Source organism: Curcuma longa, chromosome 2 (assembly GCF_044706935.1).
Source record: "Curcuma longa cultivar G26 ecotype Majalengka, Jawa Barat chromosome 2, ITB_CL_G26_1.1, whole genome shotgun sequence".
Classification (NCBI taxonomy): domain Eukaryota; kingdom Viridiplantae; phylum Streptophyta; class Magnoliopsida; order Zingiberales; family Zingiberaceae; genus Curcuma; species Curcuma longa.
In genome coordinates this window covers 10,977,733-10,997,181 of record NC_133862.1, presented here as the reverse complement: position 1 = coordinate 10,997,181, position 19,449 = coordinate 10,977,733, and the positions used below count along the sequence as shown (strand labels likewise).

At 40.3% G+C, this 19,449-nt stretch overlaps 5 protein-coding genes and 1 non-coding gene across 7 annotated transcripts; 4 read left to right on the top strand and 2 right to left on the bottom strand.

The window, feature by feature from the left end:
- The first annotated feature begins 186 nt into the window (after window positions 1–186).
- LOC141821927 (double-stranded RNA-binding protein 8-like) lies at window positions 187–8,416 on the top strand. Of its 2 annotated transcripts, none has more exons than XM_074709313.1 (5): window positions 187–480; window positions 3,629–3,724; window positions 5,163–5,422; window positions 7,391–7,604; window positions 7,778–8,416. In XM_074709313.1, the coding sequence occupies exons 1-5, from the start codon at window positions 423–425 to the stop codon at window positions 8,077–8,079; spliced, it is 930 nt and encodes a 309-aa protein (XP_074565414.1). In that variant the 5' UTR covers window positions 187–422; the 3' UTR covers window positions 8,080–8,416. The 2 variants fall into 2 exon arrangements, with proteins under 2 accessions (XP_074565414.1, XP_074565415.1); XM_074709314.1 differs by having other exon boundaries at window positions 408–484.
- Window positions 8,417–8,450: 34 nt separating this feature from the next.
- LOC141821603 (uncharacterized) lies at window positions 8,451–9,638 on the bottom strand. Its single transcript, XM_074708977.1, has one exon. It carries the CDS (start codon window positions 9,636–9,638, stop codon window positions 8,451–8,453), a length of 1,188 nt encoding a protein of 395 aa, XP_074565078.1.
- Window positions 9,639–12,287: 2,649 nt separating this feature from the next.
- LOC141822184 (uncharacterized) lies at window positions 12,288–13,074 on the bottom strand. Its single transcript, XM_074709611.1, has one exon. The coding sequence runs from the start codon at window positions 13,041–13,043 to the stop codon at window positions 12,489–12,491; it is 555 nt and encodes a 184-aa protein (XP_074565712.1). The 5' UTR covers window positions 13,044–13,074; the 3' UTR covers window positions 12,288–12,488.
- Window positions 13,075–13,581: 507 nt separating this feature from the next.
- Window positions 13,582–17,459, top strand: LOC141821332 (uncharacterized). The gene is made up of 6 exons (XM_074708746.1): window positions 13,582–13,902; window positions 14,008–14,096; window positions 14,179–14,457; window positions 14,559–14,720; window positions 16,797–16,886; window positions 16,983–17,459. Exons 1-6 carry the CDS (start codon window positions 13,613–13,615, stop codon window positions 17,174–17,176), a joined length of 1,104 nt encoding a protein of 367 aa, XP_074564847.1. The 5' UTR covers window positions 13,582–13,612; the 3' UTR covers window positions 17,177–17,459.
- A 399-nt stretch (window positions 17,460–17,858) lies between these two features.
- Window positions 17,859–17,958, top strand: LOC141822545 (U6 spliceosomal RNA). Its single transcript, XR_012601280.1, has one exon. It is a non-coding gene; the product is annotated as a U6 spliceosomal RNA (small nuclear RNA).
- Window positions 17,959–18,472: 514 nt separating this feature from the next.
- Window positions 18,473–19,207, top strand: LOC141822169 (protein MKS1-like). Its single transcript, XM_074709600.1, has one exon. It carries the CDS (start codon window positions 18,595–18,597, stop codon window positions 19,201–19,203), a length of 609 nt encoding a protein of 202 aa, XP_074565701.1. The 5' UTR covers window positions 18,473–18,594; the 3' UTR covers window positions 19,204–19,207.
- The last annotated feature ends 242 nt before the right edge of the window (window positions 19,208–19,449 follow it).

Genomic DNA, 19,449 nt, shown 5'->3' with positions numbered 1-19,449 from the left:
AATTTTGCCATTTAAAAAAATTAAATTAAATAGTAGTAATCATCTATCTTTTTGGCTATTTAGAGGTAAATTGGTAGGTTCGATTATTGGCGCACCGCATCGAACCGAACCGAACCGGTTTGATTATTGGTTCAAATAAACTAGGGCACCCACGGCTCAGTCCGAGTACCCGACGCGCCAGTTGCTTTCGTTGCGGAGCCCGGCGAGCTCCGGCTTCCTCTGCGATTGCTACGAGCAGCGCCGAGAAGCCTTGCTCGGTTGCTCCTCGGTTGCGTAAGCGAGCGACTCTTGGTTAGGCCCTTCTACCTAGCGGAGTGTGAGCGACATCTTCTCCGGCCAGCAGCGCGCCATGGCGAGAAGACCTCTCGTCCGAGCGCACGGTCAGGGGGATAAGTCTGCGCGTGAACTCGAGCATCCATTGGATGCATTCTACCTATAGCCACCCGAGCGACAGCCTCCTCCCGACGTTTTCCTCTCCATGTCGGTAATCCCAAAGCATTTTATTTCTGTTGATGCATGGTTTAGAGTATCTTTATTGAGTAAATAGGGCTTTTGTTAGGGTTTCGAAGTGTCTGGCTTAATAGATTTCTTGACAGTGTAGTGGTGTGATCTGAACTTTCCTTCTCTCATCAGGTGCGTTCGTGTTTTTTGCTTGTTGTATTGGGCAGGATTTGCATGGAGTTCTAGTTCTCCGTTTGTCAGTTGTCGTACTGAATTTTTTATAGCTGACTGTTGATCGTGTCGTGCTTAATTTAAATAATGATACAGTAGAGTCGGTTTGGTGAGTTGACGTTGTGTAAGTGGGTCTAAATCGACAAGTAGAATGCTACTGGAGCAGGCTGTGGTTCAGGTCAATAAATGTTGAAGGTGGTCTCTTGATTAGAGCATGTGTTGATTGCACGGGTTTTATATCCATTAAACGTGGATGATGTATCTGTGGCAATCAATTTAGTTGGGTGGTAATTGTGGATTAAAGAACTAGTTGGGTTGTGGCAGGTGGAACAAAGGACAGTTGGTTCGAGTAAGATCAGAGTTAGGGGTGATTAATCTAATCTGGTTTGATGTTGCTTCCAGTTAGTTGGAATTGGGAGTTGGGTTGTGGCTGGTGGATCATTGGTGGATAAGGTTGGAGTTGTCTTAATTGAGTTATTTTGTTATTCTGTTGGATAATTTTAAGATTTTAGGTGGCTTAGAGTTGACTACATATTGAAGTTGCTGAGACATGTGAGTTATTGTTGTCGAAACCAATGATTACTTCTAGTCGTAGATAAATGTTGCTAAGGTTTGGTCTTGACATATTGGAATATGCAGAGAAACTGATTTATCTACTTGATTTGCTTCTGCATCTTTTTTTTTTTTCTGTTATCTCCTTGTTTGGATTTCTTGTTGATTGTCAATGACTTGCACACGATGAATCACACTGGATAATGAGATGTGAAATATCATATGGTTGTATTTGGTGTTTTATTAGTTATATTTGCAAATTTTCTTCCTCTTTAATAGTTTGTGGTGTTATACAGGTTTTTTGCTATTGTGTTTTATATGATTGTATTTTATGGATATTAGGGGTTATGTTGTACATAAGATAATCACTAAAAAAAGCAAATATTGGAAAAATAATAATAATTAGATATAGAATCATCTAGCTATGTTGTTAGTTTTAGCCCAAGGTGTCATCAGACATGACTGTAGTTGAAATCAAAAAGTAATAGTGTTGCATTGAAATCGAGGAGTTGATTAGCCATGTGATAGTAATAATGTTGTTCTTAAAATTCTTTTGCTTGGTTTAGATACGTATAGGTGCATCTCTTATGTGTTGAATGACTATGGTTATAGAGCCTGATTGATAGTGGTGGCTGCTAGCTAATAGGCCCATTAACAATGGAGATGACAATGACAAGAACAACGATAATGCCATCAAAATTCTCTTGCTCTACTTCATTCTAATCTTGCTCCTTGGCCGTGATAAGTGTTTATCACGTCACGATTTCCAATTGGAATGTAGATTCAAAGGACTTCAATCATTGTTGGGAGTATAAGTGTAAAGTAAATATGTAAAATTTTAACAAAAGGAATAATGTGGTCCCAAGATTCCTTCATAGGATCATCAATTTCATGAGATATCAAACTCTTAGGCCAGGCTTCCTACAAAGGAAGGAAATACAAAGGCAGGAAACAACTCGGGAAAGAAAGGTAAAAAATTTTAGGAAAAGAATTGTGAATTTTTTTCATTTATCTCTTTCAAGGGGGAAGGAAAGAGGGAGGGATAATTTTAAAATTTTATTTTCCAAAAACATAAAACAATTAATCAAAAATAGATTTGAGAAGAAAAAAATTGTTTTTTTTTAAGTTTGGATTTGAGCTCTATGCAGGTGAAAGAGAATTGCCCACCAAAATTGGTTGAAAGCAATATAGAGAAAAAATAGGAAAAAATTTCTCTTGTTTTTTTTCTTCTTCAAACACAGTCACATGAATAGGTTCAAACAACTAACTAATTACTGTTGTTGAGACAGCAACAATAGTGAAAGTGATATCTAGTGGTGAGGAGGGGCATTTCTAGTCACAATAGGAACAGAGAAGAGAGGACTAATCATGGGTGGCTCTGATTCAAGCTGGCAGTAGAAGATTGCAGAATTATGTCATGCTAGAAAGCCAAATTAGATTTCACTGAGACTTGTTTTACCAAAATACTTAAAATATGCTTCTAATGTACACTATCCTACTATCATAAATATCTGAAAATGTTGCTGTGTCAGAAGTGAGGTGTAGTGAAGTATGCAGTTGAGAATGAAAAGCCAATAAATATCTCCATGGCACAGAATTATATTTTGAACAAAATATATCTATGTCAGGTCAGGCCGGACATGATCAACCTATCTACCCATTTAATTAAACATGTTGTAAATGAGTCAACATTTATAAATGAGCCCTATGTAGGTTACAGATTATGACATCCATATAAATAAATCAGGATTGGGTTGATACTAAAAGGGCACAGCCCATTTATGACCCATCACCTCAGGTTATAAAGAATGAAATGTTTACCAAAGTTAAGTTTTGATGAAGGGGAGCCTTGTCGCAATGGTAAAGTTGTTGTTGTATGACCTAGAGGTCACAGATTTGAGTTTCGGAAACAGTTTCTTACAAAGCAGGGTAAAGCTGCGTACAATATACTCTTCCTCGGGACCATACATTGGTGGGAGCTTCATACACCGGGTTGTCTTTTTAAGTTTTGATCTTTTTTTTTGTGGGCATGCCCCATGTAAGGGTATTTTCATCATTTTAACTTGAACAAAATTGACTTGGTCAAAGATGGTCTTGCTCCTAAAGAACTAGTTTTCGAGTCTGATGTCACCAATATGTGGCAAATTGAATGTCACCGTGACTCGATCAAAATTTTGAGCTAGCAAAATATTAAGACAATATTTTAAACGATAATTTTAAGATAAGTTTGAAATTCTGAAATGCTACTTTTTTGGGATTTTTAATTTCATATTCGAATTTTTTTAATTCTAAGATTTTATTCTGGATGTTTAAAAAATATTTTCTGAAGAAAGATGAAAATATTTGATTTAGATGTTATCTAGATTGATCTCAGGAGCTTATAATCCTTTTTGCATGAACATAGGCACGCCACATATGGATTTTGAAGGGGTGACGCTGACAGAAGATGCCGATAAAATTAGTGATCGAACAATTGAAAAGAGTCCTGAGAATGCAAAAGGTAAAATAAACTTTAAGAAGATGCACTCTTTCAACTCTTCTTGGGCTCTTGTTATTTTTTTCTTGTTCTATTTCATTTTGCTTCTTGAATGCAACATCCATACATTTTTTCCCTTTTCTTGATAACCCTACTATAACTGAATCTGATTGTTGTAAATGTTAGAAAAGATGTGTCAACTTTTCTCCATAGATAAACTTAACATCTTTGTATGACTGTACTAAACCTTGCTTTAAAATATTGATTCAATACTGGCTGATATATGTTTGCACTGGTGTCAATCAGTTTCAGTTCAAAACAATCAGTTGGTGCTGTGCTGGTTGGTCCAAATTATGTGTTACCACCAAAAAGTGATGCTGCAATGCTATTCTTAGTTGCAAGTCTAACTTGGTGTCTGAATTGAATATTAAATTGAAATAACATTTGGATTGTTTCCTCGCTAAAGTAGTTTATACAGGTTAATTTGGCGTAAAGCTTGTGATTCTAACTATGCATCCTTCTACCTTGGAATTCTAAAACATAGCATGCTGAATTGCAATCACTAGGATAGCCTATTTTTTATTTTATTGTGACTAGACCCATTATTAATTTAATGCCTTCTCCTTCTCTAACAATTCCATGGCACATTACTGTGAAGGCCTTTCTTTCTTCGAATGTTACAGGTTTTCTTCAACTTTGTTATTCAAAGCCATTGACAAACTTTGTAAATCCTTATCTTCTCATTTAAACTGTAAAATCTAGAGTTTTGATTTATTTGGTTTGTATTTTGCTGGACTACACATTCTGGAGTTGAGCTCCTTGGTGAGCTCACTAGAATTGTAGTGACTCTACATTGAAGGGGTATTGCTCTTGACATTGGAGTGCGTTTTGACATTCATTTCAAAAGAGAAACTAAAGGAATAGTTTAGCTTTATAGACGAGACATTGTTGCATTTAAGAGACTTCTAATATCTTGGAGCTATTATTTATCATGAAGTGATTGAGGAAGGTATTCACAAGTGTAAAAATTGTGTGCATAGTCGAGAGGAATGTTTTCTTGTGTGATCCTCCGTCAGGCTAAAAAGAAAAAAAAATTGTTAGAATGTGGTACTGCTATATATTCTTTTCAAGGGTTAGAATTTGGGACAATGAATAAGGAAGTTAATTTGGAAAGCATGAGAATGCTGAGATAAATATTTTGTTGTATGTGAAAAATTAAAGGAAGCATATTAAGATGGTATAACATGCTTATAAACAGAATAGGTTTCATAGTTACAAAAGTTGAACCAATTGAAAGGTAAAGGGGTACCAAGAAAATCTGTGTCTAAATGAGTTTAGGGCTCAATGATTATACAAGCTCCTTCTTGTGATAGTTGGTACACAACTTTTAGTGTTATTCTCTTATACTGTTAATTGATAGCGCTTTATTTGTATGCTGATTTTTTATTGATCCTGTTTTCAGGGGTACAAAGCTGCTATGTTTTCAAGAGTCGTTTGCAAGAGTATGCACAAAAAGTAGGCATTCCTACACCTGTTTATCAGACTCTCAAGGAAGGTCCTTCGCATGAACCTGTCTTCAAGTCAACTGTTATTGTTAATGATGTTAGATATGATTCTCTCCCTGGTTTTTTCAATCGCAAAGCTGCAGAACAGTCTGCTGCTGAGATTGCACTATTGGAGTTTCACAAGTCAGGCCTCATGACAGAAAACATGCCCACAGTTGTACGCCCCCTGACACTATTTAAGGATTTTCAAAGATTATGATTCTAGATTTAGTAGTAATTGCTACTACATTGCTTGAATATATTTCTTCCAACTCTTGGTCTGTATGTTATCATATACATGCACAAAAAAAAAACAATACTTTTGGTTTCTTAGTTAAAATCTTGGACAATTTGGAAAATTTAGAATATAAATAAGGTACATTTTTTAACAAGAAACAAAACAAGTCACCATAAAGATAGCAATGGACAAAAACATAGCAAAAATGAAAAAGACATCCGCTTAACATAACAACAAAGAACAAGAAATTCATATTAAGTAGAATTAATGTAGGGGAAACAAAAATATAACAAGGCAACTAATAAACTAGATCAAGGTTTAAAATCTCGATCCGTGCCGAGGTTTCGGTCTTGGATTGGAATGATACAGTTTCAGTACTATATCGTATTGTGCCGATATAGTTTTAATATTTTTTTAAATATAAAATATATTAATTAAAAATAAAAATTTAATCTAAATATTTAAAAAACAAAATAAATTTTTTAATATATATATTAAATTAATGAGATAATTTTATTTGGGTTTAATTAAGTCGATTTAAATTACTCCAATTATAGTTTGGAGTTGATTGGAATTATTAACGAATCTTATTTAATTAAAAGCTAAGTTTAACCTTTTCCCTTCTCCTTCTTGTTCTCTTGCCCCTTCACGTGTTCCTCTTCTTCTTCTGTTTGCGAATTCCTGTTCTTCTCCTTCCTGTTCACGCCGCTAGTGATGACAGTAGGGCTGGAGTAACGTGTCCTCGGCGGTCGCAAGGCTTCTTGTTCTTCTCCTTCTTATTTGCGTTGCTAGCAACAACCGTGGGGCCCAAGTGACGTGTCCTCGGCGGTCTCGAAGCTAGCATGAGGTGTCCTCAGCAATCGCGAGGCCTGCAGGAGGCATCCTCGGTCTTTCCTGTTTGCGCATTCCTCTTCTCCTTCCTTTTTGAGTGTTCATGCTCTTCTCCTTCCTGTTCGCGCCGCTAGCGACAACTGTGGGACCAGTGCGAGGCGTCCTCAACGACTGCAAGACCCACAGGAGGTGTACTCAGCGACAATGGTACCTCAAGTGTGTTGGTGCCGGTGTTGGTTTTGGTTGGTAGGTTGAACGAAATATTTCACTCGTACCGAACATGACATGAGATTTTAAACCTTGGACTAGATAGTGAAGCAGGATAGGAGAGACAAATCAAATGAATCAAAACAGCAGCAGTACAATCAAAGGAGAAAAATGAATGAGTGAAAAATGAAATAAGAACTATAAAATCGGAAAAATAAAAACCTTGCTTTTGGCTTTGTAGCACAAGCCTTTGGAAATTTTGTAAAATTTATAGCAGTAAGATATATTTTCAAAGAAGTGGAAATAGCCATTGTGATGATGCAATAGACAAGAACATAGTAAAACAGAAAGATATTAGCAGATTTTTAATAACAAAGAACAAGCCAAAAGTAATGAAGTAGAGTTCACTTCTGAGACAACAGAAGAAACCAGATGAAGCAGCAGGATCGGTGAGACAGATCAAAAATAGTAGCAGTGGAAAAATATAATGAAGGAAAAATCTTTGACTGAGATAATGAAGATTTTCCTGACTACTTTCATCTTACTCCTTGACAGAAAATATAATAGTTTTATATGCTTGACAACTTAATTGAAGCTAATCACGGCCACCAATGCAATGAGATCTCTAAGTCCTAGAAACCATACACCTTTGATCAGCTCTACCTATTTAATCTAACATGGTATCACCAATATGTTATGCCGTATCGTCTTTCAGCAGTATTGCATTGTTTTTGGTTGATGAAGGGAACCTGCATTCTTATAGCTTTGCTGGGACCATTGTTGTCATCTATAGTTACTTTCCTCACTGTTGAATGAACTTCAAACTTTATGCTGCTTACTGATCTTGTGTGTATGATATTGTGCCCTCAGCATGAGACTGGCCTCTGCAAAAATTTGCTCCAGGAGTATGCCCAGAAAATGAACTATGCAATCCCATCTTATATCTGCACCAAAAGTTCCTCTGGAGCAATGCCATTTATATGTACCGTTGAGATTGGGGGAATTCAATATATAGGAGCTGCAGCTAGAACAAAAAAGGAAGCTGAGATAAAAGCTGCGAGGACTGCTCTTTTGGCCATACAAAGTAGGTTGAACTTGTCTTTAATTCATAGAATGTACGGGTGATAGAAAAACAATTAGTTTTAAACCAGAAAATTCTATTTAGTTTATGCCCTCTGATTTCTCTTCAACCAACATTTCAGTTGCATCAAACAGTCAAGGGATGCACCTTTTTTTTACTGACTCCTTTTTGTACAGGTCAGTCTAAGGCAGGTATTGTCGGTGCTTGCCAGTACACTGTTCTTCCTGGCAAACGGAAAATTAAGGAACTAAAGGCGGAAACTGAAGTAATGAAAAAGATCAAATCTAAGAAGGCTAGTTTCAGGAAGAAATGGTCCAAAAAGAGGTTACCTCGAAGCAAAGATGGCCATTATGCCGAGTCTCACAAAGATGAACCTCAGAGACAGCAAGATGAACCTGGAACAGCGCTGTTAGAAGACACGCCAATTATTGCCAGTAGTGAGGTGCACATTCAGGAGGTGGCTAATCATGATTCTTGAACTCGTGGTTTGTACAAAATTAAAATATTTTACTTATAAACTCTGAGATCTTGCATCCTGATAAGCTTGGTATTGCTAAACAGATGAATGCAGATGTAAAATTCAAAGCCCGCGTAGAGCTGCACTTGTAAATTTAGTTTAGTTGTGGTTATAGAAACCGGCAGTCTAGTTCAGAGTCAAAAAGAATCATAGATTAGTTGTCAGTGTTATGAGTTTCTGTGGGACTAGCTAGGATCTCTCTTTAGTGAAACACTATTCTCTCTTTTTCTGATATTGAACAAATGGATTTGGAGTCCCACAATTATCAATATATTTGGTAGCGGTAACTCGAGAGTTATTTGTTGGTTGACTTTGCCATAAGGAGTATGCTATTAGCAGTAAGTTTTCTGGTAATGTACTTCCACCTGTTCCTCTTCCTCTACAACTTTCAGTTTTGACGTCCCTTGCCTCGAGATTTTATTTATTGATTCAGCACTATACTCTTCTCCCTCCTTCGACATCCTTCTAGCCCCACCATCGATCTCCTCTACCTCCACCTGATCTTCTTCCTCCTCTATGTTCAGAACCTGGAATCTGTTCCCCTGCTCTTGTTCATGTGTTTTTTCCTGTTCTTGCGCCTTTGAGTTCCCCTTCTTCACCGTCCATATTTGTGTCTCTCCTCCATTCTTCTTTTGCACCTCCTCTCTAGGCTCTACGGTGGTATTGACTGTCCCCTTATCATTTCCTGCAGCATACTTTCGGTTCAATCTGACCCTTAGGTCTTCCCCTCCTCTTGCACCATCTTCCTTTCCCGCTTTCCTTTGTGGTTTCGGTCTATTACCATTAGCATAACACTCCTCCTCCGTGTGGCCTAAGTGACAGCATTGCTTGCAGTAGTTTGGCACCCTCTCATACACCACCTTTTGCAACCTTTTCTCTTCCCCTATACCAATCCAGAATTCCTCAATCCTCGGCTTCAGGAGATCTATTTCCACACAAACCAGGGCCATTGTCAATCTTGAGCAGTCCGCTGTCGCCTCATCAATCTTTATTGGAGTTCCCACTATCTTGGCCGCTGAGAACAAGCCCTTTTTGTTAAACATATGAATTGGCAGATCCGGAAACTGTATCCACACCGGGACGACTGACGACTCCACCGTGTAAGAGAAGTTTGGAGTCCACTTGAAAATCCTGAGTGAGACTCCTCCAATGTACCATATCCCCCTTGTCCATATTCTAGCCATGTCCTCACTTGTAGATAGGTGCATGAAGATGTACCCTGAGCGTAGGAACCGAATGTTGTAGAATCCAGATAGTCCCAGATTGCGGAAAGCTTGAAGCACCTCCTGTGGTTTGGGTCTCAGACCCGAAAATTTCCCAACCAAAGCAAACCTATACGGCTCCGCCATGCTTGCCACCTCCTCCTCCGTATAGAAGATTCCTGGTTTGTCATTGTAGATCGTAGCTTGTTTGAAATCCTCACCTACGTCTTCGAGATTCTTCTTGGATGCTCGGGGCGAAGCGGGTTGAAGGACTGCCGCGTAGGAAACAGATCGAGCACGTCTTGTTTCAGCAGCCATCGTGCGAGGGTTCCCTTGTGTCGGGGCAGTCACGGACAAAGGGGGAAACTACAGGGCGTCCGCTGCCGGTGGAACAGGGCCACCTGCGGCCATTACCGCTGGCGGAACAGGAGTCGCGACCAGCGCCACCGCCGCCACCTGCGAGTTCTAGTCACAATCGGCTACCAGAACAGTCGTCGGAGCTTGAACAGCAGCAACGCCGCCTGAGGATCGCCCAAAAACAGAGCCTCCTGAGAAACGACAGACAGATCTTCACGCCCGCAGCACCCCTGGCGGCCAAAGTCGTTGGCGGCGCTTGCAAGGCCTCTAGCGCCGCTCTGGAAAAGCGTGTGGCTGCCTGAGCTCCACAGCACCGCCCGCGTTGTAGTAGATCCCTCCCGACGTGCAGCGCCGCGCGCGGTCCACTCGCGACGGGCAGCACCACGTGCGTAGCTTTCCCGGTGGGCAGAGCCTCTGCTGAAGCCCGCAAGCCTTCTACCTCCGCGCTGGAAGACTGGCGGCGGCCGGCGCCGCTGCAAAAAACGCCCAAAGGGGCTGGAATCGCCTGGAAATCGCCCAGAGAGGAGGCGGCGGCAGTTTTTTGGTTTTTGGTTTAGGGTTTAGGGTTTAAGGTTTAGGTTTAGGGTTTAGGGTTTAGGGTTTAGGGTTTAGGGTTTAGGGTTTAGGGTTTAGGGTTTAGGGTTTTTAGGGTTTAGGGTTTAGGGTTTAGGGTTTTGGATTTTAGGGTTTAGGGTTTAGGGTTTAGGGTTTAGGGTTTAGGGTTTAGGGTTTAGGGTTTAGGGTTTAGGGTTTAGGGTTTAGGGTTTAGGGTTTAGGGTTTAGGGTTTAGGGTTTAGGGTTTAGGGTTTAGGGTTTTAGGGTTTAGGGTTTAGGGTTTAGGGTTTAGGGTTTAGGGTTTAGGGTTTAGGGTTTAGGGTTTAGGGTTTAGGGTTTAGGGTTTAGGGTTTTAGGGTTTAGGGTTTAGGGTTTAGGGTTTAGGGTTTAGGGTTTAGGGTTTAGGGTTTAGGGTTTAGGGTTTAGGGTTTAGGGTTTAGGGTTTAGGGTTTAGGGTTTAGGGTTTTAGGGTTTAGGGTTTAGGGTTTAGGGTTTAGGGTTTAGGGTTTTAGGGTTTAGGGTTTAGGTTTTAGGGTTTAGGGTTTTAGGGTTTAGGGTTTAGGGTTTAGGGTTTAGGGTTTAGGGTTTAGGGTTTTAGGGTTTTAGGGTTTAGGGTTTAGGGTTTAGGGTTTAGGGTTTAGGGTTTAGGGTTTAGGGTTTAGGGTTTAGGGTTTAGGGTTTAGGGTTTAGGGTTTTAGGGTTTAGGGTTTAGGGTTTAGGGTTTTAGGGTTTAGGGTTTAGGGTTTAGGGTTTAGGGTTTAGGGTTTAGGGTTTAGGGTTTAGGGTTTAGGGTTTAGGGTTTAGGGTTTAGGGTTTAGGGTTTAGGGTTTAGGGTTTTAGGGTTTAGGGTTTAGGGTTTAGGGTTTAGGGTTTAGGGTTTTAGGGTTTAGGGTTTAGGGTTTAGGGTTTAGGGTTTAGGGTTTAGGGTTTAGGGTTTTAGGGTTTAGGGTTTAGGGTTTTAGGGTTTAGGGTTTAGGGTTTTAGGGTTTTAGGGTTTAGGGTTTAGGGTTTAGGGTTTAGGGTTTAGGGTTTAGGGTTTAGGGTTTAGGGTTTAGGGTTTAGGGTTTAGGGTTTAGGGTTTAGGGTTTAGGGTTTTAGGGTTTAGGGTTTAGGGTTTAGGGTTTAGGGTTTAGGGTTTAGGGTTTAGGGGGTTTAGGGTTTAGGGTTTAGGGTTTAGGGTTTAGGGTTTAGGGTTTAGGGTTTAGGGTTTAGGGTTTAGGGTTTAGGGTTTAGGGTTTAGGGTTTAGGGTTTTAGGGTTTAGGGTTTAGGGTTTTAGGGTTTAGGGTTTAGGGTTTAGGGTTTAGGGTTTAGGGTTTAGGGTTTAGGGTTTTAGGGTTTAGGGTTTAGGGTTTAGGGTTTAGGGTTTAGGGTTTAGGGTTTAGGGTTTAGGGTTTAGGGTTTTAGGGTTTAGGTTTAGGGTTTTAGGGTTTAGGGTTTAGGGTTTTAGGGTTTAGGGTTTAGGGTTTAGGGTTTAGGGTTTAGGATTTAGGGTTTAGGGTTTAGGGTTTAGGGTTTTAGGGTTTAGGGTTTAGGGTTTAGGGTTTTAGGGTTTAGGGTTTAGGGTTTAGGGTTTAGGGTTTAGGGTTTATATGTATTGACAAGGTGGGAAAATATCTTTATGACAACCAGGACAAAATCTACTAGATTTAGATTTGTTTGTCAGCTAACAGTTATTTAGTCTATTTAATCTTCCTCCCCGAGTTAAGAACTTAAGGTAGAATAATTACAGATTTCAGGTAATTTTTATTGGATGTAAGAACTTTAAATTGAATTTTGAACTTGAAACACAACTACAAGTTCTTCATTGTGCATGAGATGAAAAATGAATTCGTGTCTCAAGTTCACTCGAAGAATATTAACTAGACGTCTAAATGAATGTAATGGAAATGCCTTTCCAAACCTTTGACAATCATAAACATGTTTTCCTCTCAGAAACCGATTGCTTAGGATCCGGTACTTGTCTTAAAATGCTGCCACAGGTTGGTGACTGACATCCCAGAAAGATCCAATGCAACTTATGGTGAGTGAGGAAAGTGATGCTAAGAGGAACGAACTTTGAGTGATAATCAAACAATTATCAATATCATTCACAATACTTGCAACTAATACAAAATAATCAAACAATAATCAATCTCTGCCAAGAGGATAGTTCCCCTGCTCTCTCACAATCTGCCAAAGGAAGAACTTAATCTGATCTGCAGTAAGAACTCAAACAACACAAACATGTTTCAGAATTAATTCACAAGAACTGAGAATCAAGGCTGCCAGTTGCTAGTGCATTCCTGCTGATGCGTTTTGGCAGTGCTGCTCATCGTGCCGTTGCCTCCTTGGTCTGTATAGGCGTAGTACCTCAACACGAAGGCCATCGCCATGACCACCCACTCCATGCAGAATATGAGCACGCACAGGGCTCCCACCATCCTCAGAATAACCACCCCGTCCTCCTCCCGCACGTACGACTTCAGCCCGTCCACCAGGAAGTCGGCGGTCCGGGTGAACACGAGCACCGCCACCGCTCCCTGGAGGATGGCCGCCAGCACGGTGGCGACCATGTGGGCGCCGTACCAGCGAGCGGAGGGGCCCCCGGCGGCCGCGCACCCGGACACGGCCGCGGCGATGGTGAGGGCGTGGAGGAGCACGAGGAGGAGGCCGCAGGCGGAGGGGATGAGGCGGAGGGAGAGGGTGAGGAAGACGCAGCTGGAGGCGGCGCCGAGGAGGACGTAGTTGGACAGGAGGAAGGCCTTGTGCGCGCGACGGTGGGCCGGGGAACAGGCGGCCGGCGGCGGGGATGCGATCGACATCATTCCCATGGTTTGCTATCGTGAGCTCGATCAAGAGAGAGAGAGAGAGAGAGCGCGTGTGTTTGAGATGAGCGAAGGGGAGTCGTATTTAAAAGCAGAGGAGGGAGCGGAGATGGGAATTCGACCGTTGGGAAGAGTTAACGGCTACACATGCTTTTTTGTCTTTTAGTCCTTCAATTTTGAATAATGTTCCGTTGAAACTACAAATGACTGACTTTATATTATTTATTTATTTTTCAAAATCACACTGAATTATATGGCTCTGATTGAAACTTCCTATAAAATTTCGATTATCAAGAGTGTATTTTTATAAATTTCCTATAAAATTTCATGATAATTATAAAAAACGTATAACTAGTGAGCAAAAAGAGAGACTAATAATAATTAAAGAAAATAATTAACAATATTAAATTTGTTATATACAGTTACTGTATAGTCACTCTTCTCATTGGGCCCAACAAACTAGTCGGCCACTAGAAGGCCCAATAATACAGCCCATTATTGCAGCTATAAAAGTTGGCCCGTGTCTTTTTCTACCGTGCAGGATACGCGTCTCCAAGCGGAAGGGAAGCAGCGACATGGAGGCTGGCGGCAGTGGCGGCGGAGACGGGTGGAGCGAGGCGGTGGAGGACTTGGTGGACCGAGGGGAAATCGAGGGGGCGATCTCTGTTCTTGAGTCCGTCGTCTCGAGGTTGCAATCTGCGGAACCCTCGTATCCGTCCGGCGACCTCCGGCTCGCCACCGCTCTCGAGGATCTCGCCGAATTACACTCCTCCCGTGGATTCTCCCTCAAGGCCGACGAGATCCGGTCCCGCGCTCTGGCCATTCGCACTCGCGGCTCCATCGCGCCTTTGACTTCGAGATCAGAGTAAGCGACGATATCGATGTGGTATAATTAAGGGGATTGGTTATTGAATTGGTACTCGTAAATCACTTCTTTTATTTGGGACCTTGTGTCTGTGGTTTATCGAAGGGAGTCTGGGTCGGCGAGTGAGAAGGTTTCACTGCAAGAGGAAATTAGGGTTTCGGCGTCTCGTGGCGATCATGAAGACGAGGAAGATGGTGCCTTTACTGCTTATTTTTTATAATTCGAACCATTCTTGGAGTTATAATTGATAACGGAAACTCTTGTGGTGCACCGCAGATTGGGAAGCAATTGCAGACCGCGGCTACCCCGACGAATCTTTTCTATCTTCAAATACTAGGAGCGATGGGAAATCAAGCCCGCCAAAAGTTGATGCTGAGGTACATATTACTCCAAAGCGGCGTGGAAGGGGGTCATTCATGTACGAAAAGAGTTACTTGTACAGTGAACAGTTGGATTCAGCGACAGCAACTGATGACCTCTCTAAGTCAGATGTTTCTCTGCTGATTAAGGATCGTGAGCATCGTGTTGAAGATGATGCGAGCTTGGTTACGAACTGTGAGTATTCTCAGCTTTAATTTGCCTGTTTAGGTATATTGGAATTCACCTTTAGCTGAAAAGTGAAATCTTGAATGTAACATCTTGACTCATGTTCTCAGTTGGATATGGTACTGGCCATGTCCTTGTGCTATACGACTTTCCACCTAGCACCCGGACAATAGAATTAGAGAAATTGTTTGAGAAGTTTAAAGATGATGGTGTTGCTATCCGATGGGTCAACGATACTGTTGCGCTTGCAGTGTTCCGAACTCCAACACTCGGTATGTTTGTACAACGCACCTCTTTCTTTCTGTTGCTCATTAGGAACTTTTTCCTTTTATATAGTATGAAAATTTGCTTATAGCCCGAACAGTTAATTATGAGTTGTAGAATTATGGCAGCCCTCGCATATAAGAAACTTTCTTTCTATCATGAATGGATATTTTTTACAGTTTTAATTGAAGAGATGGATGTTGGATGAGTTGTTTAGTTATTCATGGCATGAAAAAGGTTTGACATCTTTCTAATGTTTCTTTTATGCTTAGCCTTTTACTATATTGAAAATTAGGAAAGTTGACATTTGTTATTATCAAGCATTGTGTGCATCCTGATTAATCAGAGCTCTATAACATACAATAAGTGGACAAGATTCAAAACCAGATGTGGGTTTGCATCGTCTTTTTTTTTATGTTTGGCAAGTTATTTGATCAAAGGGATTATTTGGATTCTTTGGCTATTATCTATGTGATGACAACATTATAGTTTTGGCTTTAAAAGAAGGAACTCTTTAAAGCTTTGACTAAGTACTCTGGAGCTACTGTTATTTTTAGTTCTGTTAATTTTATTTCCTTTACTATTAATTGGAAAGACAACAATATTGGAGCTATTGTTGTTAGACTGATATTGGAACATCAAAACATGATTGCTCATATAGCAAACATAACTGTGTTTCATAAAATCGTAGCCTAATTCAGATCCTACTTGGCATTTGGAATATTTAGGTTTGCTTGGATTGAAAGATTGCAATATCTTATGGTCTAGATCACAATCTTAACTGCCATGGATTGCAATCTTGACTACCATGATGATAGCTAATGTGGACTTGACGACTAATAAGGATTGAGGGAAAAAATCTTATCAAATCAATACACAAAATGACAAAGGGTGAAATCAATAATGACTTAGAAGTCATGTTATGTCTAAGTCATCAACATATGTCAATAATTCTTATAGATCAAAAGCAGTTGGTTAGAAAATTTCCTATCGAACCATTTCATTTCAAATGGAATGAAAGGGCTAATAACTTGTGGATTGTAGAAGATATTAATCTACATATTTTTGTTATGAATCACTGTCAACATACTTCATCAATACTACTATGCTTTTAAAATAAATATTATATTATATCATATATTTTTTAATATAAAAAATATATTGAATAATGTTATTTTAGTATATTTTATAATTTTTATTTTAAACTTTACGAATCACAGTTTGATATAATTTACAAATAAAAAATTTACCCAAAAAATTCACAATAGAAACCTTGATTTAACGACCTTGATGATTGGGATCAACTCATTATGACTAGTAAAAGAAAGTTCATAAATGAAAGATGACCTGGATTTGACCTCAGAGATTGGCTGAAGTGTTGGTGAGGTTACGAGTTGATGCACTAATATGTATCTGCTGGTTATTTGTTGTAGTAGTTCTTCTTACATAAAGCATTTATATTTTTCTCACATGTATGTGGAAGTATCAATTCTATTCATTGATGATGTGACAATCAATTCAAAGTAATGAAATATTTACAGCTGTCAATAAATAACAGGTTTCTTAGGCCTTCAGAAATAGCATTCTTGATCACATTGGTGTTTTAAAGTGATAACTGGGAGTAAGAATAGATGGAAGGTGTAAAGAAAAAAAAAGTTATTTACTAGATAGTCATCCATCCTATCTTCATTGATGGTTCAGTTATGACCTAAATTGTGCCCTGCTTTCCCTAGTAATAATAATATACCTTCTCTGATTGATTCCAAAGAGGAAGCAAATGGTTTAGTAATGTTAAATGGTTCAGTAATATTCTCCTATATTTTTAATGCATTATGGGAATGGACGATGTATATCTAATTATTTTTCAGAGTGTTAAGAGTCACTCTCTCATTGTTTCAATGTGCTCGTTATCTTTTTTCCTACAAGATAAGGTTTTGGACCACAGGTACTATCCAATTAGGTGTAGTAAAGTAGGCTTCTCTTCTGATCAAACTAGTTGTAGATCAGTTCTTGGTCTTAATTGGATGGTTTTGTTTGCAATTGTTTACTCTAATAGATCCTTGATACATTGTCTCTATTTGCAGCACGCGACGCTCATAGCAAGATTCCTTTTCCATTCAAAGTTCGTTTTCTGCAGGAGGATGATAGTCTAGGGGATCAGATTTCCGCCAAAGGTATTATTATTTTCCTCTCTCTCTCTCTCTGTTTGTCTCTCTCATGCTTTTGGTGTGATTTTTGTTGGTTTGTAATTAAATATTGCAATCTTACAGATTTGGAACCTCCATATCCAAGGCCTAAGACTTCTGCACGAACAGCCCAAAGGTTGATTGCTCAGGTGATGGGAATAAAACCTTCCACAGAGTTTGGGCCCAACGACCTAAGAAAACAGGAGGAAGCAAGAAAAAATCGCATTGTTGCTCGAAAATCTTTGCGCGATGATGCCTGGGGTTCTGATGATCCATAACAAGTCATTCCGTCTACTTGGGTTGCTTGTTCTCGCAATCAAAAGCCATTCTTAGTTTGCAATCTGACCCAGTGATTTGTAATTAGCTGGTGATTTGTTTGCTTGGATGTGGTGGCCTGGGCTTCTCACGGTTACTTGTTCCGAGAAGCCGGAAGATAATCGTTTGGTTTCTGAAGCTGGAAATGCCGAGTGCAACAATGTGACAGTTAGCTTTAAAACGCTTGTAAATTGCTTTTGGAATTCTTTGTAAAAAGGATTTAAAGTTCAGATAATTCTTATTTCATCCCGTTTTGTTTGACCACGTTGACTGTTTGTGGATATGCAGCACCAGTAGCTTTAATATGCATCCCTCTCCTCGGAGAGGTTAATTGTTGGAGTTTATGGAGCCATGAACTAAGGGAGAGAATGAATGAACCTTATGAAACACTTTCTATTTCTTCAACAAAAGTTGAAATCCGCTATTTCAGCGGTTTTACATGATCAGTTCTCATGATCATATATGAAGAGGTAAATTGAGAAATTGTAGTTGATTACAACGGAAGAGGACATTGTTTCATTTCGTCGAAACCATGTCTTGCCTACTTCAGCAAGTCTGTCTCTGTCATAATCAACTCAACTATGTTCCGGAGACTGTAAAACGCCTTGTGTATATCTTATGATTAAGGGTGGCGGTAAGATATAAATATTAAGACATCCGATAAAATTGGAACAATACAGAAAAGATTAATATGACCCCTTGTGCAAGGATAACACGTATAAATCGAGAAATGGTTTAAAATTTTTGCCTCGAGGGTATAGTTGAAGTGATTACTACATGACAGATTTGTTACAGTATTCAAGATACTTATTTCGCTTCAGGTAATGTTATTTCAATGATAACTCAACTTTCTGATTTTCTTCCTACAAATAATCATGAAATCGATCGTTGATATAAATTTCATCTTTTATCTATAATGATGAAGGGTGGCTGAAAGATATAAATATTAATGCCAAATATTACAATTTTATCCACAATTTTAAGTCTATAGTTGGAAGTTAAAATATGACTTCAACAATTTAAAACTAAAGCATATGAACAAGAAAAACAAGTAAACAAAACACGAGGAAAAGCTGTTCCACGTGCTTATATAAAGCTTGGTGGAGCTGTAACCATCATGCCTCTCAGTATTGACTTGACTGCAATATTTTTTTATAAAAAATAACTCTATTATCTTAAATTATCATTTTATTTATTGATAGTGTATATTTTATTTAATTTTTTAAAGAGTTTTTTTTTTAAAAAAAAATTCACACGTATAGGCTTCTATTTTCCACAAAACTTCCTCCTTTCCTTTTCCTCCATGAAAATAAAAATAACCGCATAATTGCAGTTTCCACTCATCCGCCGCTTCTCTTCGATCGTTCGCCGCCTGGAATCGATGGATCCCTCCGGCTTCCGCCCGTCGCCGCGGCAGGAGATACAGCTCAAAGGCCCCCGGCCGTCGGCTCTCAGCCTCAAGGTCAGCAAGGATTCCCATACCATCAGGAAGCCCCCCGCCGCCGCCGCCGCCGAGCCGAGCCGTGACCCGATCATCATCTACTCTGTCTCCCCGAAGATCATCCACGTCGAGCCGGGGGAGTTCATGACGCTGGTGCAGAGGCTGACCGGTCCGGGCTCCGCCGCGCTGCCGTCGCCCGGTGCCGGCGCCGGCGCGCTCTCCCCCGCAGCGCGCATCGCCTCCTTCGAGAAAGCCTCCCCGCGCGCGTCCGCCTTCGTGGATCTGGAGTCGGCTTGCGGGCCGGCGCTGAGCCGGCAGGGCGCCTTCCAGGGGATCCTGTCGCCTGTGCCCGCGGATCTCTCGCCGATACCGCCCAACCTCTTCTCGCCCTCGTCGTTCGACCTCAGCTTCTCCCCGGAATCGAGTCCGGCTTTCGCCGGCAACTTCCTCAGTAGCCCTAGCAACAATTTCCTCTCCACACCTACCGTTCCTTCCCCCGGAACCTTCTGGGAACTCCTACACCAGTTCCCCGATTTGATCGAGAAATAATTTTTTTTAAAAAAAAATCAAATCAAAATCAAAATTTTCCCACCTGGAATCGGAGGAGGAGGAAATCGAGAAGGAAGCTGCTGCTGCTGCTGGATATTGGAATCATTCACGGAATTGGAGGCAACATCTCTTCCATTGGCCCCGCATCCATATTTCTTTGTCCATGGATTTTTGGAAATTGCTTTTCCTTTTCCTTCTTTCTTTTTTGACAAGATTTTCTTCAGATTGTAAATTCTTGTGTGTATA